Below are 21375 nucleotides of genomic sequence, written 5' to 3'. Positions count from 1 at the left end.
AACCAGCCACATTAAAAGTTTCTTCAAACTTGCTTGCTACAGGAATTTTTAAGTAGGAATTCAAAATGCGAAGTTTTTTCATTAGCTATTAATATTTGTTGCTGCTGTTGTTGTTGTGGGGTGGTACCTAAACACAAAATCTGAAATGCCTGATTGGTGGAAACACCCCAAAGTAGTACCATAACTCAATACTATGCATTAATACCAATATAAGGTTTGATATGCTGAAGTACTTACAGAAGACATGAGCTGATTTTTAAAAACTTGTGTAGCATCAGTTATTGTCATAGAATGAACAATATTTTCTAGATTATTAACACAGAGCTAAGAAGTACATGAGCTAATCCTCATGAGTGAAAAATATAAATGATAAGAAAATTCACAAAAGCAATTTCAAAAGTCTGACTGGTAACTGTATAAAATGAATTTATTAAGATCATGTGATTAGCAAGTCTTGTGGAGTATTTTACATTAGTAAAACTTATGCTACTCAAAATTTTACTGTTGTTCAAAGGCAAGGTGTGGGTTTAAGTGAATGGTAATTTTTAATTGACAAAACCTCAAATAACTACTGACAAAACCAGTTATTTAAAATAAATGCATACAGATAAAATATGTGAAATATATGTATGAAGATAATGCTAGTATTAACATTCTTAAATCATAAAGGTAGGAGGTAAATATGAAATGTTTTCACATTTGACAATCTTTAGAGGAATAGCAAACATGATTTACTTCCCTAAGGTAAGTCAGAATACTATAATTAATGACATATTAAACCTACATATAGTAAATAAAATAAATCATATTAAAAGTAGGACAAAAGCAAGAAAACCTTGTTGAGGACTGAGTTCTTCAGCGTTTAAACCAATAAGAGCCCAAAGTTAGTAGTATTGTATTAGTAAGAAAAAGTAACTGAGTATTTAAAGGAAAGTATGGACACACCATATTTTTACTGAGGAAGATGAGAGAGGGTCGAGATATAATATTGCTGTTACTGACAAAGAAAAGGAGAAGCCTTCCTCTTATACATTGAGAAAGCTACAGTCTAGCATGTGCACATGCATTTCTGTCAAACACAACAGTACAACTGCAAAACACCAGACATGCACATGCTCCGATTTCTTACATCATTATCCTTCTCCATCACTAACACTTGATGAGATACTGACTTCATATCTGCCCTTCACTTCTCTCAAAACATTTTCTTTTAAAATTTTTTTAACACAGTTCTAAGCAAATCAGTTTCAGAACAGTACTTAAGTGTTTCTTACCCTTCCCTACTTCTCACTCAATATTACCACTGCTCCCTCTGGTAGAAATACTTGTATTTTTAACTAATTTTTAGCCTTAACATTCTGGCCCTGCATAAACCTGGGTAGCTCAACAAATTTTCTAGCAATAGCAACACATTTCACGGCCATTTAGAAGGTCTTTTAAGTATAAACTCTATGAATAGGTTAGCACCACAGTTTTACAAGTTGCAGATCCAAATTTCACATGGTTATCTTCTATTGGACGCTGCTGGAGCACTGTGATCTACAAAACAACCTCAGGAGCACAAGCCATACTCAAATGTGCAGACAGACATAAATTGGCAAAGTGACTCATGCCAAATACAGATGAAAGGAGCAATTTCACATTTACTGTCTTCACAATGCCAGGAGTGCAGAAGCAGAGCAACAAATGGGTAATACTTACATTCAGATCTTATTTTCATTTGGAAACAGGTTAGTTTGATGACTTTAAAATCAAACTAAAAAAAAAGTTGAATGATAGCATTCCTCTCCTTCCTTGGTAGGAGAAATAGACAGCCAATTATTTATGTCAGTTACAGTTTTTATAATACACAATATAAAAGCAAGACACACCAACAGTTAATGAATAGCAGAGGATCTGTGTTTCTGAATTATATGCACAATGTGACAGGATATAAGTGTACTGTGTTTATATAAAAATAGATTCAACATTTAATGAACTATATTTTGAACTCTCCTAGGCCAACTTGGCAACAGAAGCTGGAATTTTAACTTTTTTCCACATTGGTTTTCAGGCTAATTAATTATTTATGCTAAAGAAGAGTAACAAAATTAATAAGCCTTTTCATCTATACTCTCTTTCTCTCTCTTTTTATTCTTTTGATCTGCCATTCAGTTGCCAGTGATTCAAACTTCATTAGTCAGCATTTTATAATTCCATGTTATGAAATACAATAATTTCAACTTGAGAAAGTATCTTATGTCGCTTCACTTAAGTATTTTCTTGGAAGTAGGTCCAGTAGATGAAGCCAACTTAATCCAGTTTTACAGTCTAGACCCAGAATAGAACAGGTGAAACATAAATAATTACTGAAATGTTGCTTTCATCCTGCGCAGGGTGTCCTGAATTTTTCGAGAATGTTTTTCTGCTGGTATCTGATGGAAGTTGGCACAGTTGTCAGCTGCCAAGGCAGAAATGTCTGCATCCTTAAAACGAGTTATTCTTTGTCTGAGGTAAGACTGCAGCTTGAAATCTGGTGCATATGTATAAGGATTCTCTTGAAAGGCATGAACTTGGCTCACAACTTTTGCAATATTTCTTGTAAGAGAATATGGTAAAAAAGATTAGTTTATTTTGCTGATGATTAAAACAAAAGCATAAACTAAAAAACAAACCTTAAAGGAAATTTTATTCTATTGTATATATACCTCTAGTTACATGTCTAAACAAATGAAATTATTTGAACTGTTAATTGTGAAATGCTGCATTAGCTCTCATTATCTCATTAGACAATAATAAAAAACATGGGTGATACATGCACATAATTAAAATAATTACCTAAGTTTAGTCCACTTGTGAGCTCCATTTGTCATTGTGAATCCTCCAGTTTCAAGTTGCTGGACATGCATAGCCAAAACATGGGCTGATGGAATTGTTGGAAGAGTTTTGAACCTGTCTCCTTCCATCAGACATAAGCTGTCACTTTTTAAAAACACCTAGTTAAAAAATGCACACAGATTAATCTCACATTAAGTCTTGGGGAAGGTTTTACAAATTCTCCATGTACTTAACACTATCTATTTATTTGCCATGAATATTAATTTCCAGCACTGAAGTTGAAGATAACACTATGAATTCATCTGGTGGCAAACTTTTTAAAGTACACAAATAAAGTAACTTTAATCAAAAGTATTTCATACATAATTTCCATTGTTCTAAATCACAGGCAAAACTGCATTTTAAAATCTCGCTATGTTTCAAAATTGTACAGAGCAATAAAAGAATGCCTATAATAAAATAGGCACTTCAGATTTTTCAAAACACATTACAGCTGCAAAGTTTCTGCAGAAATCTTCTAATGCAGTGTAGCATATCTAATGTTTTAGCTTGCTTTTGAAATTTTGATTTGTCACACAGGACAAGTGTTAAAGAAATACAAAGATTAAAATTTATGTAAACTCTTGGATTAAGAGTAAAAAATCTTCAATCAAATTAAACTCACAATTAAAAGTAATAATTATGGTTTCCACCCTGCAGAGACACCCATTTATGCAGATCTTGCACCTTCTCCAACCCCAAAGATGTAATTAAGAACTTTATACTATACCTCAACGGCCTTGAGCTCCTCCATTATCTCAGCAACTTTTGCAGGTAGAATTTTCCAGGCCTTACAATAAAACAGAATAGATTTTTTTTTTTTTTCACATTAATGTCTATATTGGAACAAGATAATATTAAGCAAAATGGTGAGAGAACAGAGTCCCAACTTACTGGCAACTGTCGTACAATAAGATTTTCCAAGCCTGCTAGGATTTGCATTGCAGTAGCAAAATTTCTTTGTTCATAGCAGCATTTTGCTATAAGAAGAAATTTTGATAACAAGCTCACCTGCCGCTGGAAAAAAATTAAGATATATATAATATACATAATAAATCTACATAATGAAATTAAATGAGAAGGAAGAAGAGGTATTTCCTTTTCAATTTGTTATCAGAATTACTGACTGTAATAACATTTCCCTTCACACAGTTTATCCCTTCCTGTCACTCAGGTGTCCTTGAAGAAAGTTTGACCTGTACTCCCTTCAGACAATCAATTTCTTACATTCTGTTAGATTTTGACACCTGCTACTAAAAAGCATCCAAGACAATTTGGTTTGTGATAACAAACCAAAATGTTAACTGCCCACTCACAGGTGTATTTCTGACTATTTCTTGCAGGTTTGCTACATAACAAGTCATAGATAATGACAAATACTTAACTGTTTTGTAGTTAATAGTACAATAAACAATGACAAACCTTAGTTGTGTGACATGTTACAATTTCAGCAGCAACCCAGGTGCTGATACTGTCTGCATTTTTCAATAACTGCAGAAGGTAGTGGTCTTGTATGCACTTCGACAGAAAGAGATTACAGACTTTAAGGGAAACTGTCTCAGCAGAAACTGCCCTAAGAAAAATACAGAAAAAAAAAGGCCAAAAATAATTCTGGCTGACATTGGATTTTTAAAGAAAACCTTGATTGTGAAGATGTCAACTTCGAACCATTTAAAATAATTTTGCATTGCTTGACATCTTGATTTTATACTTCATGACATATGTAGCGAGCTATGCTACTTTTTCTTCCTTATAATTACAAGGTAAGTATATCTGATTTAAAAAAGCATATACAGAATACATTTCTGTACATAAAAACACTTTCACCACTTTCATTAGTGCATAATAAAACCTCAGCCAATCTGACACAAAATAACAGCCAGAAACTCAAACTCAAGAACCACAGCCACATAAGAAATTCAACCTGGTATCAAGTGGCACCATACATATTGATTTCCATGACTGAACCCCAAAATCTGTATAAACCAGGTGATCTAATCTTGGCCACTGAACAACCTGAGTTGCTTTAGCTGTTCATTCCCTACCCTTAGAAGCAAAAATCTGCCATAAGTAGTGCAATTAACAACTACTAATTAGAAGCAAACTGAATCCACTGAGTATGTAAGAAGCAGACCATCATAAAAATAATTAGGTCTATGTGGTTGGATGAAAACATTAATTACTGATGAGCAAATAATTTAAGTAGGTTGGTAATCACTCCAGTAACTATAGGAAAATTCCTGTGTATCTATCTCTGAATACCAATAATTCATCTCCCTAACATACAGAAGGAGCATTGTACAGAGAAGCTGTGGAGTCTCCATCCACCTTCAAAACCCAACTGCACACAACCCTGGGCAACCTGGTCCAGCTGACCTTGCCCTCAGCAGGGTGGTTGGATTACGTATCTTGAGAGGTCCTTTCCAACCTTAGCTATTCTGTAAGATTGAAAATGTCCTTGAGATTTTATATACACACACACATTAATGACCACAGATCGACATCACAACCCACAACACATTTTCCTTGCCAAAAATGAAACTTCCAAGCAACTCCCAATACAAATTCTTAGCAATAGGAACTTTTAGCCTCAACTCACTTCAGATTTCAAAGAAATCACCTGGGAAATGTGGCCTTTCACATAAATGCATGTGCATAGGTACATACCTGTATCCACATATGAAATCTCTTGCAATTAAATAAGGCTACCTAGTCTGTAAAAAAAAATTAAGTATTTAAATTGTTTCTCTGTTTCTGGCTGTATTAAAAGTGTAACACTCTAAGTTATTGTGCATCAACATAATCGAAGTGTAGTTAAAACAAGGAACTTACTTTGGCACAGCAACACATTTGTCTTTAACACCAAGTGCTCTGGAATTTAGGAAGTGTACTGGATGACATTTATTAAATACTTCCTAAACAAAAAAAACCAAGATATATCTGCTGTTAGTTCTAACAGTTCTTTTAAAGTGCTTGGGAATAAAAATGACAGAGTAGGGTCCTTTCCCCTCACCTGCATGAATTATGAGAGGGATCAGAGCCTAAGAATAGCATTAGATATTCTAAATTTCACTGTAGAGATTTAAGAGAAAAGTTTTAATTCAAAGTCTTATAAAATAGTATGAAATAAGGTTGAAATAAGGTTGGGAAGTGATAAAGAAAGAAGAGAAGGAGTAAGAAGATAGAAATTATTTGTACCTCCAAATAAGCCTAGACCTTTGTACCTGTTGCAGTAGTGTCAGCTGCCAACAAAGCTGCTGGGCACTGCACTCAATCAAGAGAACTGGTCCCTCTTCATCGGCTCTGGCTAAGGAGACTGAGGATCCTTCTGTGAAACTGCTGCAGCACGGCTTTGGCAAAACTGCTGAACCTGTGTGCAGTTGCTCTCTCTGATACTGTGCAATTGGTCCCATCCCTTTGGATAGCTTCCAGTAGAAGTTCTGTAGAAAAAATAAATGTAAGGTTACAACTTCTCTAAAACAAACACTAAGTCTCCCCTTGATGTAACTTCAAGAAAGTGTTAAGAGAAACACCTTTGTGCATGCAAAACTCTTCAACTAACCTTCAAGGTTAGCTCAGAACAAATTGGTTTACTCAACACTGCTATTTTAAGCTAATATAATATGCACAATGGATGAGTGTAAGCAGGAGGCTGCCAGATCTCAATCAACAATCAGTATTTAAAACAAACCTCTGTGTATTAAAGCTTGCTGCCATAAAATATTTTGCTTCTTTTTGCTTAGAATCAAACATCCCTTTCCAAGAAACACTTATTTTTTCATTCTTTTCCCTTCTTTCATTGTCCATTATCATTATTGTGCAGTGACAGTAAAAAAAGTCCATGTTCCTCTACTCTGTTTGCCCTTTCTTGGCTGAATTCCCAGTATACCCATGGAATTGTGCACCCTTATCACGAGGCTGATGTTTAATTCAGCTTGCAAATTACTGATACATTTGACTTCCACATGTTATTTTGGTCACTCTGCAAAGAGATCTGTTTTTGAGAAAAGCCTGCACTATGTTCTGGTTTCTAGGGCTGTAGAACACAATAAAATAGCAAATACAGACAAAAGTTCAGACAAGTTCTTGCTACAAGCTTTGAAGTTCTAGCAGGGAACCTCACAGCTCCTGCTGTTTTCTTGTATTTATAGTCTTAAAAAGATGCCTAATAAAAAGCATTAATGGTTGACAAGGGGGCAAAAGTTTCCTAATAACTATGAGTCACATGCTAGTGTCAAGAATGAAGAATTCTACTCTCAAAATTTTGATTATCTGATCTGTGATTACTGAAACAGCTGTCAGGAGTTAAAACTCAAGATTATTGTCATGGTTTCAGAACTGTCTGAATCTTACATACTTTCAAAAGAAAATTTAAAATGCAGGTACATAATTCTTACTAAGTAGTTCTGGACTCTAAGTTGCACACTTCTGTTTTTGTCAAAACATAATATATGGAAATGTGTTCCATACACTGCAGTCTGAAGAAAAGACACACCTTTCTGGAAACATCTTCTGAGAGCTTTTTACACAGGGAATGTAATGTTTTTCTGCCTTCCTCACTTTCCTCTTTACATTTGTCCACACCAGAGCACAGATCAGCACTGGGACTTTTCCTGGCAGAGGCATCCTCAAGCAGTGACAACAAACGCTCCCCGTAGCCATTCAATGAAGCAACCTGGGAATGCAAAATAGGCTAACAGAACACAGAATTCAATTTCCCAGAAATTATAAGCAAGTTGCAATACAGTTGTAAGATTCTTGCCTGTTCAAAACCAGACATACTGATTATAGCTGTCAAATACAGCATTATTTTCTTTTATTTAACTGTCCTTAGGGCAGCTTTTTGTAATACCTATGTTACATATCCAATAACCGACTTCATTTTTTTTCTTAAAGGATCTACTGAAATTTTGAATTACCTTGGAAGAAATAAATTCTTTTAGGGTACCCAGAAGATCAGTATTTGTTGCAAAGTCTACACTGTAACAGTCTTCAATCCATGCCTGCAGGATGTAGAAACTGCGGTTACATATTTTGGTAAGGGACGTGGAAGGATCCAGGCTTGAACTGGTGAGAAGAAAAAGAAATTTATTGCACCAAAATTGACATCCAATTCCAACTGAAAAATAAGCACTGACAAAACCCACAAGTTTTATTTGGTATTTAATGTAGTATCTTAAATTCTTAATTTTCATGTCTCTAGAATCCATGGCTCTATGGAAACAAAGCTGGGGTTGTAATTACAAGCCCTTAGTGGATCACTGGTAAAAGTGAGAAGCAGAACTGAGAAGTAAGCACACTGTCAGATGCAGCTCTTGCTCCCATTTTGCTCTCACTTGTTAAGAGAATCTTACAAAAACAAACTTAAAAATTAATTTTAATTAAGTAGGACTTTTGAGGAACAGCTATTTGTTATTGGGAGGAAACTCAATTGTGCTTCAATAATGTTGTTTGTGAGAATTTACTGTACCTGGATAAAGTGCTGCTGATTCTATCAAGAAGAAACTGCAAAAATTCTTCTTGTGTGCAGAAATAGCGAAATGTGTAAAGAAACTGCTGGACATAACCTTCTAAAAAGGCATTTCTGTAAAGCACAAGAAAAACTTCAGACAAGCCAGAACATATCTCCAACTTGCATTCAAGTACAGCAACAGCAAAAAAATCCTCAAAATATCAAGAATAGGCATTTTAAATTCTCAAGCTCTTCATAAAACCTTGGTTCTTTTAAAAATTATTTTTACACATCAAGTACTGTGATTGCCAACCCTGAAAGCATAATTTGTTTTATAAAGAGTTTCTCTACTTTCAATCTTGTGAATAACCACTTTGACATTTCTATTATTAAGGCAAGTTGCAATCTAAATAGTATGGAAGAACATATTACATTTTCTTTTTTTTCTATCATCTAACTTGATGCTGCTTTAAAGCATTTTTATTATAATAAGAGCATAAGAAGTAGATACATTAAGCAAGAAAATATTCCCTGTAGCTCTAATTAGAGGAGTAGTTACTTTAACAGCAGAATACACTTATTATACACATTAAAAACAAGGGCATTTTATTTTTTTATACATAAACACTTTCAAGGTCTTTAACACAGGTTAATTCTCTTTTCTCCCTATTGGGTTACAGCTGACCATGGAAATTGGGTTTGATGAATGTGGAGAGTCCAATTCTAAAACATTTCCTTCACTTTGTGCAAAATACTCATTACCAGGAAAAGTAGCATTCAATGTAACAGGGTCTCAAGAGTCAGGATGAACTGGGAGAAGTAGCTGGGAGGAAGTTGCTCCCTCTAGAGTGGCACAAGTCTGATGGAGCCTCTGGCAATTTCCATCTATCACACTATTACAGCTTAGGTACCTTAAAACAACACTGCCCTCACCAGAGTTGAAGGACATCTCTGTCCCTATTTAAACCCTGAGATAAGCCTGCATCTTGATCAGTGCCAAGGACTGATTATTGGGGCAATAATCTGTAGAAATGAACCAAAACATTTTCATATCCAGACCTTATTAATAAGAATTACCAAATCATATGATTATATGATTATCTGAAGAATTGCTGTACTGCTGGCAGTAACTTAAGGTCTTGATTCCATGGCAACTATCAGAGCAAGCCTCAAGTAAGTAAAAGATTAAAAAGTTTAAAATTGCTAGTTTTTTATTTATTATCAAATACTTTTAATGAAAGTCAGCTGATCTTTTGACATTTTCATCTCCATTTCTGTAAATGAGTGCTCACAGAAACAACACAAACTTGATAGAAGAGAGGAGAATTTATTAAATGTTGAGTAACTAGGATTCAGCACAGAAACAAGTTTTTCCTGATTTAGTAACTATGCTTCAACCCACTCCCAATTTATGTGTAAAATGTATTATACCTAGAATACAAATAAGCCATTAAACCAAGCGGTGTACCGGCCTGCAGAACTCTCACTCCATTTTGATTGTTACACTGGTGTTTCTCTGTGTTATAGTAAAGCAGCAATGATGATTCATCCATGGGTGCCATGTCCATGGTGTCAGCTTTCCCATTGTGAATGACTGTAGGCAGCACATAGGATTCCACACCCCACTGCTCTGCATACATCATCTGCTCAAAGAAGCAAGGACATAATAAAACAAGAAGTTAGAGAGGTAAAGTCACACAAAATCCAATCAATTTAAAGACAAATTGCATTTCATACAACTAATTTTTTTTCTTTTTAAGCAATACTAGTAGCAATTACCTTTAATAATTCTTTTGGGCCTTAATTTGGCAGTTTGACATAAACCATTCAAATTTCATATAGTGATCTGAGCAGCCAGTTACACGGATGCAGTAATGAAATGACAAATGAAGCACAAGTGAAATAAAGTCTGACTTGCCTGCACATATTTCTTTACCAGTTCAAGAAACTGCACTTTTGATTTCATCTCCTGTAGCTGTCCTCTCAGTTTGGGCAACATAGACTTAGTTTCAGGACCTTTAGATTTAAAATACATGGCATAAGAACATCAATGATTCAGATTTACAGAGCAGGTCCTTAAAAGCACCATGCAGCCATTTTATTACTGGCAAGTTGCTGTAATCTTACCTTTGCTTCTTCTTTCTTTCTGCAATAGTTTCTGGTAAAACTTTATGGTCTTTCTGTAATTTTTTGTCTCCATCATTAGTAATTGTTCTAGTTCCTATTTAAAAAGAAATAGGATTCTATTCAGAATTGTAAGCAGAAGGCAGTTCTGGTAAGTAAGTAAAGTTTTAGAAGAGAATTATTTTGTATGAGGAAAAAAGAACATCCAAAGAGACAAGAATATGTTATTAGCAATGAATAACTACCTTTCACATCTGTGTTTACAGGCAAGATACAGCAGGAGTTAACTGTTCCCAGAAAAGAATTAGTGATGTCACAGTTCTACAAGTTAAGAACTGGAGCAGGTTTGTGTATGATCAGACTGTGTAGAAGTTTGTTTGAATTTGTTCACATAAATATGCCTTTAGCTATAATTGCACTTATCTTGTTGTTTTCAAGGGTATTTTTAAAACCTAAAATCAGAAGTAATCCAGAATTAAAATCTGTATGTTCTGAATTTAGTGCAGCCCTAGAAACACTTTAAACAGCTGACCTATATTTGTAGCAAGAACTGAAAGTCTGACTGAAATCAATGGCTTTTAAAGAAGTATAATTACATTATATTATACAACCAGGTCAGAAGGCAGACAAGAGAGATGCTCTAGAAATAAATGACATAAAAATTTCTAAGTTCAACTTTCATATTTTCTATTTATGTATTTCACAAAATTGAAAAAATGAAACTAAATTTCTATAGAATTATGTAAGTTAAGCAATGAGCAGAAATTAAAGTATGTCAGGCCCCTCAAAATATATACATTTAAAAGCAAACATTTACATTTATAATTGTTTGCATATCAAAGGTTTCATTAAATTACCAGCCAGTAAAAATGGGCCATCCACTTTGAGTTCAGCTTCTCATTTATTATGAAAAAACAAACATGATGTATGTTGTGCTTTATAAAAGAGGTGACTTTTGCACTTGGGTCCTAAGTTAACTACCAGTGACCCAGTTACATGAAATAGCATCTTAAATGCAGTAAGTTCACGGAATGCAGCAGACAACTCCCACAAGCAGAGTGATCAGAAAACACACAGCTCAGAGCTAACATATCAAACAACAGATTGGTAAATAGGTTACTTTAATGGGATGGACTTGCTAGAAATTAATTTGAGCTTTAGAAAAACCTGTCACTGTTTTTCAGAAAAGCTCAAAAGGTTTAACAACACAGTTCATTAGCACAGAGTCATAAAAGCCCCTCGGATTTTTACAAGAGGTACTCCTACAGAGGCATTGCTTAGAGAACAGGGAAAGCACAGGAAAGCTGATACCCAGATTCTAATTGGAAGCTGCTTGCTTTTACTTCAAGATCTGCTTTTGCTTCATCAATTAAAACAAAATCAAGATTAAGAGACTATGTAAACCGAAAGGGAATCAGAAGGAATGACCATTTGGAATCTGGGGACAAAGTAGTTTGTCCCCTAAAAAATCCGGGGATTTGCAAGAGAAGCAATGGTGAGAAGCAATGAAATCAAAGGCAAATTCCCTGTCTATTTCACAACATTTTCCAATTAACGTAGGTCTAGAGTATAAAAACTTTTTATAAAGCTCTATGTCTGTGACGTGCTACAGTCACAGTCATTCTTAGCTCTTTCCTTCAGTATCACCATCATGGGGTTGGTGCAAAGGGCAGACAGTGCTTTTCCAGTCAACTTTAAGAGCAGAAAATGGGTTGCAGATTGGTGATTGCACATTTGTGTCAGCGTGCTTTATTTTGGAATACTACACCTCTCCTGTGGTTTATCGCCAAGACACAACAAATCCTGAGGATTTTAAACTGCTTAAGAGTCAATATTAGAAATGAAATGGTGTTTTGATTCACTATAACAGAACACATTTTATCACACTTTTAACCAGCAAGATGTAACTTAAGGATTTAAAATCAATGTACTCACCACTTTTTTAGCATCTATATTTTGTGAGTCACTTGATTTCTGCTTTCCAAGGTTTTTCAAGTAACTATGAACTTCTGAATCAAAACATTCAGCTCCATAAAATGCACTGCTCCAACCAGGACTACAGCCACAAAAGTCAGGTAGATTGGAAGATGCCAGGTAGGTGTTTCCAGCTGTCTTTATCATGGCCTGTTCCTCTGAACTTATATTTTCTTCTGCAAAGCCTGGACCACAGCCATTGCTTTGCAAATATTGTTGCTCTTTTGCTATGGGGATTGTACTCTGCAGAGTCAATTCTTTTTTGATATCATCCAAAGGTGGCTCATCAAAATCCATTTCAACTAATGATGTTTTTACCACGGGCTCAGCCTTCACATCAAAGTCTGCTTCCCCTTTTCCTAAAGAAGGTGTACAGGTGAAAATAAATAATGGTCATGTGCTGTAATGCATGCTTTATTGAGCTTAAACATGACACATACAAAACATTATTATGAGACTACCTAATGGGTTTAGATGCTTATTGTGACTTTACATTTTTTTTCTCAACTACAGATTGTAAAATGATAAAGGTTAAAAACATTTCAGAACCATCAAGCAATAGTTTAACAATAAATTTCTGAAAAGCACAAAATATTTTCCATGTATATGCAAGAAGCATTTAAATAACACTGAGAAACTTTAAAACAGAAGTTAAATATGTCAGACCTAAGACCACATTAGTAAAATGTTTAGCTTTTGAGGTTTTTTCCATCTGTAAGTCTTGAAGCTTTTATTCCATACAGAAAGGACAAGAATACTTGATATAGCCAATAGATGTTAAACTTTCTACTCTACAGGACTCAATCCATTGAGTTGTAGCATCTACTACCAGCCTTCAGGGACTGAGGTGACAAAGGTCAGTATAATGTTGACACGAGCATTTATACCTGCCAGAAGTCTCCCTTTTCACTTGAGTAACCCTCCAGGGCTTAGATATGCCACCTTGGAGTCAAACAAAGCTTATTTCCTGGTGCAAGAAAATCACATACTCCATGGTAAAGTCTGGCTCTACATTTGCAATCATTCTGAGATAAAATGCAAAACTGTAATATTGAACAATAGCAGCCAAGTGAAAAATTGCAAATTTATGTTTTGCTATAAAAATGAACAATACAAGTGTAAGCCCTTCTGTAAAGTACAGCTATTTTCACTTTGCTCAAAACAGAGAAGTAACCAAGTTTAAATGCTGAAATTTGGATGAACTATCTTGAAAAAAACCTCACACTGGTAAAACAGCAACCGAATAGAAGCTGTCCACTATGCCTAGAAAGGGTAATAGTTTTGTTATAATATTAGGATTCACCAGTCCCAGCTCAGTTTGAGTTCAGTTACTGAAAGATAGATATTTTGTAAACTTTCAATCACAAAGTGTGTCAGGAGAAATGTAAAACCCAAACTGAAGAAGTATAAATAAACAACCCACTTATATGGTAGACACTAAAATATCTACTCAAACACAAGAAAACCACACACAGCAGTTACCAGCCTTAGGGTTTTCAACAGAGACATCTGTTTAAATGAAAGTAAGTTAATGACATCCCACAAAATAACATTGGGTCATATGTAAGCTTTATATAAAAGATATTTATGTCCTTAAGTCACTGATAATGTTCAGATTCAGTGAAAATGTCAGTAACTGTTGTAGCAGAGTGCTTTCCTGAGGACACAAGCAAAGTGTCTCAAAGCTTCTGACACTGATGGATTTCCAGCACTCACAAAGATCTAGAAACATGAAGTCCCTTCTCACCCTCTGTCTGATCACTGCTTGCCAAACAGCTTTCAGATTTCTTCACATCTTGGAACATATTGCTGCATTTTGCTTCATCTGACTCAGTTATGCTGAAAATACAAGGAGACTAGGGAAAATTAATATTTCCTATACTTTTATATTTACATATAGTAAATAAGATCTTATAAGTGACTCCATCATGCACATAAAAAGTTTCATAGCATTTATGTAATTCCTAAAGTTTTCATATTCAGCTGCAGTTGTTATTTTATGAGGAAAAAAAAAAAGTTCAAATGGCTATTCAAGCACAGTAAGATAGAGATTTTCCCGTACAGCATTTGGCAAAACTTCAACAGAAGGATCAGAGCACACACAGACAGAAGGCATAACTACAGGCTGCAGGTAGTGGGTTTTTCACTCAGGATTCAACCTCTGGATAAAACTGACTCTAAGTCATCCCTAGTTAGAATCATAATCTTAAATCAAAGAAGCTAACACTGAAAAACTGCTGTAGTATTTGTCAAACTAATGTTCAGTAAGCAGTGTCTGAGAGATATTTTAAGACAGGCCCTGCATGTGATGTGAAAGCTAGACCTGCATTTTTCTCTGGATAATAAATTATGATCTCTCACTGTCAAAAGCTACTTTGTAACAGAAGTTCATATACAGGATAACCCTTCATACATCTCAGTAATTCAGCTGCAACAGCTCAGGTGTCTCCTACCATATCTGAACTTTGGGGAACTAAGGGCCTAACTTCCAACCAATTTTCAATATCTCCTTAAAAATCCCAACTCAAATGGGAAGCAGGCCAGTATACCAAGGTTGGGTATTTGGAGGTCATAATCTATTATCCCTGAAATTTGCTGTAAGGATTACACATCTTTCAACAATGAAGTTTTTCTAAACTGTATCTACTAAGCTTCTTTGTCAAAACTTGAAATTTCTAGTTCCAAAAACACCCAAATTAACTTTGACATAAATTGGTTACATTTTTCAACAGTCTTCAGCAAGACACTTTTACAAAAGTGTGCTACATTCGGAGGCTGCAGTAAAACAAGAATTTAAAAATTCTTTTTCAGGTAGATACGTATGTCATTGAAAATTAAATTAGACTAATAAGAAATAAATTTAGCTGGTTTTTGTCACTTAACAGGCTACTTATAAAACACTGAGTCAAATTAAACCAGTTAAACAAAATATTTCTAGCAAAGCTAAATTAATTTCCTCTTTCTTGGGTGTGATTAGAACACATGATGTATAAAGAACTAATACCAAACAGAATAAACAAACTGAACAGTAAGAACAATATACTTCTGATTAAACAGTCTCCTTCTAACAGGACTATGAAGCTCTCCATCAATGGTTATAATTGATCAGAATTGGGTTTCCATGACTCAGATATCCTAAGATGGAGTTACAGAAAAGGGTGGTAGAAACTATTTTTGACTGAAACATTAGGCATTATTTGCCATGGAGAAAGCTTTGAAAACCCTCAAACTGTGAAATGAACAGTTTACAGGAGACCAGCACACACACCTGGAGAAAAAGCGTATATTCTTTCCTGCTTCTATGAAGTAGGGATAAAAGCATTAAATTCAAATGTAAGAAGGTCAAAGTTGAAAAACACCTACCATAAATGTGAAGATCTTCCTCCATTTACTACCTGATAGAGATTCTCCAGTAACTTTTCATCCCAGTAGAGGTCACAAAACTTCTCACAAATTCTATCAGAGAACATACCAAACTTAATTCCCTTTAAGTTTAAAATGAAGTTACCTTGTTTAAAATAAAAAGAACAGAAACAAATAAAAGAGGAAAAAAAAATTAATAGCAATATTCTTACAAATCAATGATAATAACATACAGAAGAAAATGCACATACCCATATCAAAAACTTCAGCTCCATTCTCTAAATAACCATCAAATGCAAACTCCTCTTGTATGAGATGAATCACTTCCTGGAGTAAAGTGTCATTTGTTGTGTTCTGATGGGGCAGGACTTCATTATCAAAGAAATTACAGCTGTCTTTACTCACTGAAGTACATGATGTGTCTTCTCGTTCAGTGAAAAAACTGTCTATGCTGGTAGCACACTCAGTTTCTTGGCAGTTGGTTTGAATAACTGGGCTACTTTTATCAAAGTGGTTCTCTGCATTAGCAGTCTCATGACTTTGCACATTGCAAAGGGAGGCATCATTTTCTGCTTGCATGCTCATTTTATAACTTGCAATAGTGCTTGAAAGTAGCACTGGCAAACTGTGATAGCAATCATAAGCAATTCTTGAGCGAAGAGGCTTATTTGGTATTTGCTCTGATACAGCCAAATGTACTGGGACAAATGTCAGAACTCTTTTCTCTGAGTCTTGTTTGAGAATGATGTTATTTATGTGAAGAAAATTAGGAGATGTAGGAAAAGCTAAAGAGCTGGAGGGATCTTCAGATAAAAAGCTCTTCTCTTGTAGAGCATGTGAGGAATCAGATGGTGATGGTAATGTAACTGTAGAAGCAAACATATTGCCTGAGTTTTGCTCTTCTGAAGACATCTGGAATGAGTGGCTTGGAACTTGTAAGTCACACTCAGGTGTTTCAGGAACAGTTTCAACTACACCTGTATCCTCAATATCACAGCTTTTGGAGTCTTCTACATACCCTGATTTGTTGTTGTTCATATGTTTTTCTTTCCTTGTCTCTTTCTTGAATTGGTCAGAAACTGGTGTTGGAACATCTCTGAAAAAAAAACCCAAAGAATTTTTAAAGGAAAATTCAAATAGATTTAGCAATGACATTTAATCTTGAACTTATTCTGCTTTAGGATATACTAACTTTGTAATATTGGCATCTTGTTGCAAAATAATAGGCTTAAAGTGAGTTGCAGGAGAGGTGAATGCAACAGGTAATGTTGCTTTCTCACAATTTAGTGAAATCTGGCATGGTACTGGTCCTTTAACTGCTACAAGTTTACTTTCACTGGTAAAAGGCACAAATCCTAAAAGCAAAAACACAGAAAGATGATCAATATGTAAAATATAAATGTAAAGTAAGTAACAATTAATTTACATAGAAAAACAATTGGATATTGGACTGAGAAAATCTTACAAGAAGAACTGAACTAGAGAGTATTAAACCAGAGTAAACATGTCAGAGCCTGACTGCTTACCTGGACTTGACTCTGAAGGATCCATTTCATGTTTATCATTTTTAAATTCAAAAGTGACGTGATTTTGAGACAAGACTTCTTCCTCAACAGCCTAACAATAAACATTGAAGCACAAATTGATGTTATTAGCATTTTCTTTTTTCAAATTCTGCTCAGCACATTATTTAAAAAAACCCCAATCCTCATATATACCTTAAATATTGCAACAACCTAGCCATGCCAAGGTGAGAAATTAAAAAAATTACATACAGAAGTCTAAGGACTAGTAGAACTGTTTAGAAATCTTGATAACTTGGTACTCAAAGTTTTGAATAAACTCAGTTCCATGGATTGACTGAATCTTGTATGCATTATAGAAACACATTTGAAACACAAATAAAACCCAACAATATTAATTTCTATATTAATTTCTTCTGTGGGGTGGTAAATAAAAAGAGAGATTATGAAATTAGGTACTTGTTCTTCACCCATATAGACTATGGAGTCAGAGCATCACAATCTGTGGAGGAATTACTCTAACAGCAAGAACTAGGAAAAGGCAATACTTACAGACTACTTGAAAATACATTGAAACAAACCAAACCAAAACAACCAAAAAAATCACACCAACAAAACCAAACCCAAAATCCAGCTGCATTTGCAGGCAACAAAATCTTACTGGAATACATTTACAGAATTATTTGAAAAAACATACAAAATTAAAGAAAGGTGGCACTCTTACCTTAAAGATGGGTTTACCCAATAATGTCAAAATACTTTTGCTGTTTACACCTTGTTCAAGTAAATAATGATTGCATGTCTAAAAAAAAAATTGTAATTTTCAGTCAGTAAATAAGTTTTCAATCAAGTGAGGTATTCTTGGACAAGGACAAAGTCAAGATAAATAGTCAATTAGAAGTAATCTAAGTTTAGGAAGTCTTATGAAGCTTCTCCAAGTCCAAGTGCCTTGATAATTTCAATATAAATTGAAAACACGCCCCTCTGTGTCTCTAAGGAGGTAACTTTAAAAACAAAACCCAAAGTGACTGGCTATGATTTAATTAGATATCAGTATACTACAAGTATTAAGCTGTTATTTTGATTTTAAAAATACTAAAATGAGACTTGAGACACAACTAAATCTAGTAACCTTAATTGCAGCAGTTAGAGAAGGCCTTTCTTCAGGGTTTTTTCTTGCCATATCCAGAAGCAGTTTTTTAAATTTTCTTGGCAATACTACTTTGTGACTCAGTGGAACACTGTATTTTGCCGCCATCCACAGAACTGCAGCAACACCATAAACACAGACCTATTGGTATAACGTAAGAGACAAGAAAGATTTGAACAGACTAAAAAAAACCTCCACTTCAAAAACAATTCCAGCAAATTATCCAAACATTCCCCCTATTTCCTGCCAAAAAGCAAAAAACTTACTAGAGTTTTTAAAGTACAGATTACATTTGGCTTTTGAGGGTGCTGATGAAAATTCCAGCCCACTTCAAAATCTAGTTGTTATGCATGCAGGGCCAAAAACAGCAGCTATTTTTCTACTGTTGGAGTAACAGACATTAATTGTCTTATTCTTTACCTACGAAAAATGTATTTTAGAACCATTTTGAAGAATTCCTTTCTCATGTAAAAAGATTGCTGCAAGCTTCAGAGTTCTACCATAAAATGTGGCCAGCTGCAATTCACTTAAAAAAGGTCATGATAATTCAGCAAGTAAGTGGCACACAGTAATTACACACTAGCTAGCACAAGTCATATTTTATAGAGAAGATTACACCTGTCAGAAGAATGAGGCACTGCATATTTATTTTAGCAATTATTGTGCTACCTGCAGCTAGACCAATTGAAGTTGCTCCAATGAGGGACCTTGAAAAGGACTTGGTCTTTACCAGCTTTCTTGTTTCGTTTGAAGAATTACAATTTTCAGAGTCAGATTTAGTCCACTTAATGCTTAGTTTCCATATGTTAGCATGTACTACAAATGCAATTTTAAGAAATATAAAGTACCACACTATACATCACCTCTGAAAGATATTACAAAAGCTGAATGGACAGAACCATAAGCACAATAGAAAACAATGTGTTCTCATTAAATAATGTTTTCTGGCACCTTTTTGAGCAAAGTGAACAGCAATGAACAAAACATAACAAGTAAGTTCACTATAGACAAAATAGTTCAATTTTTTTTAATAGCTCCATTTGAACCATTGAACAAAAGCTACTAATAGGTACAAAACCACCTGGAATGGAGAAAGCAACTCAATCAAAACAAAAATAATTTTCTTCCCCTTAGGCTTAGAACTCCAAGATTACCCTAAATTTATTTAGGAAAGACATACCATCCAAGCCATCAGAACCTTCAAAGAAAGTTCTTTTTACTGTTGTTGTGACTGACACTACACAGATTCATTCCCATACCATAAACTGAACTGAATGTTTATACCTAGAAAGTTATACAGCCATCAGGAAAAAGGCAAAAAACCCCATCAGCTTATTCTATATGTAATAGAATAATTGTTGTAGAAAAACAAGGAAACAGATTACTTTCGATATTCTAAAGAAAACAAGTCACAAAGACTTTAGGATTATTAATTTCTACTGTCTGGTGAAAATGCTGTATTATATTTCAGGGTTAGTTTAAGCTTCTGAAGCCTTTGAAAAACCTGCACATTGGATCAAAGCAGTTTAAGAAATCTAGGAAAGATATAAAAATATTTTCTAGTTACAGATAGTTTTACAGAAAATTGAATGTTTTTAGTAGATTTTTATGAGCTTTTATTTTCTGATTCATGATTACTATGCCTAATTCCAAAGAACTCATGTGATACAAGGCACATATCAATTAACCTTTTTTCTTGCTACAAAACAGAAAAGTACTGTAAATTCTGTTCCCCTGATTTTTAAGATCACTGTAGTACAGTTTGCAATTCAAAAGTAGTTGCAGTGGAGACACATTCACCTGCTATTTGACATTTTTATTATCTTCGTTCTAAAAGCTCCTAATGGTTTTTATCTATAGGGAAAAGCTCTGAAAAAACTATATTGGAAAAAGACATCATTCATAATGTTTCCAAAGTAAAAACATACTGATAATGATATTTTTATCCAGTCTTCTAAGTGTGAATAATGCTTGGGCTTTTGCCCAGATAGTCTAAGTTAATGATCTTACTGCGACCTTCAGAATGTGAAAAAATGACTTAAAAGACTTAAGCAGTCTGTCTTACTGCTAAAAAACTGAAAATAATTAAGTCTTATGGAAAACCATCAATTAGAAGACTTTTGGCAGTTACTCCAAGAATCCTGGAAGGAAAAATTATAGAGGCAACTGATTTCATGAGAGATCAATATATCAAAAAAAGCCTCACAGAAAACATTGGGAGAAATATTAACACAATCTTAGAAGAGTTTAGCTTTCTTCTCCAACTAGCAGAGGGATAAAACTGTCCTTTGATAAAGTACAAAGCAATCTACATAACCTACCACATTACCTTCTCAGTATCCACATCCTCTTCTTCAATTTCAGGAGCTAAATAAAATATATCACAAGATTCTAAACAAGAAAAGAAATCAGAAACAAAAGGTAAGATGTTTGCTTTCTTCTCCACTTCCCCTGAAAAGAAATAAAAGCAGAACTTGCAATCTCTTATTTTACCTCCAGCTTTTGGAGCAGCAAAGAGGATTCTTCCACAGCAGTCAATCAGCACAGAGTCCAAACATAAGACCACTGCAAAAAAACCCAAAAAACCACAAAAGGGCAAGGCATAATAAGTATCTGCTCTTGTAGCTATTTAGCACTAAAAAAAGTAAATAATTTTATCAAAGAATTTACAGTGTCAGAAATTACCCTAAAATGAATGATGCTTTAAATAACATCTATGCTAGAACAGACATAAGCCAATAAAAAGACAAAAGAGACAATAGCTGTGTAATTACCCAATGCAATTTCTGCAGAACAAAGACAAGAAGTGGAAAAAACCCTGGAAATTTATTCTCTTTATACCCAGCATTGAAAAAGAAGGACAAGAAAGAAACAAAACAAAAAATATAAACACAATAGGTAGATACACTCTAGACTTCTCACAAGGCACCAAT

General features: G+C 34.5%; 1 protein-coding gene across 4 annotated transcripts in view; it reads right to left on the bottom strand.

The window, feature by feature from the left end:
• Positions 1–400: 400 nt before the first annotated feature.
• The window catches only part of KNDC1 (kinase non-catalytic C-lobe domain containing 1), a 57279-nt gene continuing 36304 nt past the window's right edge, over positions 401–21375 (bottom strand). The window contains exons 8-30 of one of the 4 annotated variants that reach the window (XM_064716206.1): positions 20936–21007; positions 20772–20833; positions 18425–18583; positions 18017–18094; positions 17296–17386; positions 16962–17124; positions 16021–16865; positions 15770–15914; positions 14154–14245; positions 12368–12765; positions 10436–10529; positions 10227–10324; positions 9740–9951; positions 8327–8440; positions 7776–7923; positions 7352–7531; positions 6081–6296; positions 5689–5771; positions 4279–4429; positions 3751–3873; positions 3587–3646; positions 2818–2975; positions 401–2577 (exon numbers count right to left, since the gene is read on the bottom strand). In XM_064716206.1, coding sequence (XP_064572276.1) covers positions 2346–2577; positions 2818–2975; positions 3587–3646; positions 3751–3873; positions 4279–4429; positions 5689–5771; positions 6081–6296; positions 7352–7531; positions 7776–7923; positions 8327–8440; positions 9740–9951; positions 10227–10324; positions 10436–10529; positions 12368–12765; positions 14154–14245; positions 15770–15914; positions 16021–16865; positions 16962–17124; positions 17296–17386; positions 18017–18094; positions 18425–18583; positions 20772–20833; positions 20936–21007 — 3974 coding nt within the window. In that variant the 3' untranslated portion in view covers positions 401–2345. Of the gene's footprint in view, positions 2578–2817; positions 2976–3586; positions 3647–3750; positions 3874–4278; positions 4430–5523; positions 5571–5688; positions 5772–6080; positions 6297–7351; positions 7532–7775; positions 7924–8326; positions 8441–9739; positions 9952–10226; positions 10325–10435; positions 10530–12367; positions 12766–14153; positions 14246–15769; positions 15915–16020; positions 16866–16961; positions 17125–17295; positions 17387–18016; positions 18095–18424; positions 18584–20771; positions 20834–20935; positions 21008–21375 lie in introns of those variants that run through there. The other 3 variants (XM_064716207.1, XM_064716208.1, XR_010440725.1) reach the window with 3 other exon arrangements.

Source organism: Zonotrichia leucophrys, chromosome 6 (genome assembly GCF_028769735.1).
Source record: "Zonotrichia leucophrys gambelii isolate GWCS_2022_RI chromosome 6, RI_Zleu_2.0, whole genome shotgun sequence".
Classification (NCBI taxonomy): Eukaryota; Metazoa; Chordata; class Aves; order Passeriformes; family Passerellidae; genus Zonotrichia; species Zonotrichia leucophrys.
This window is presented reverse-complemented; position numbering and strand designations above follow the sequence as displayed.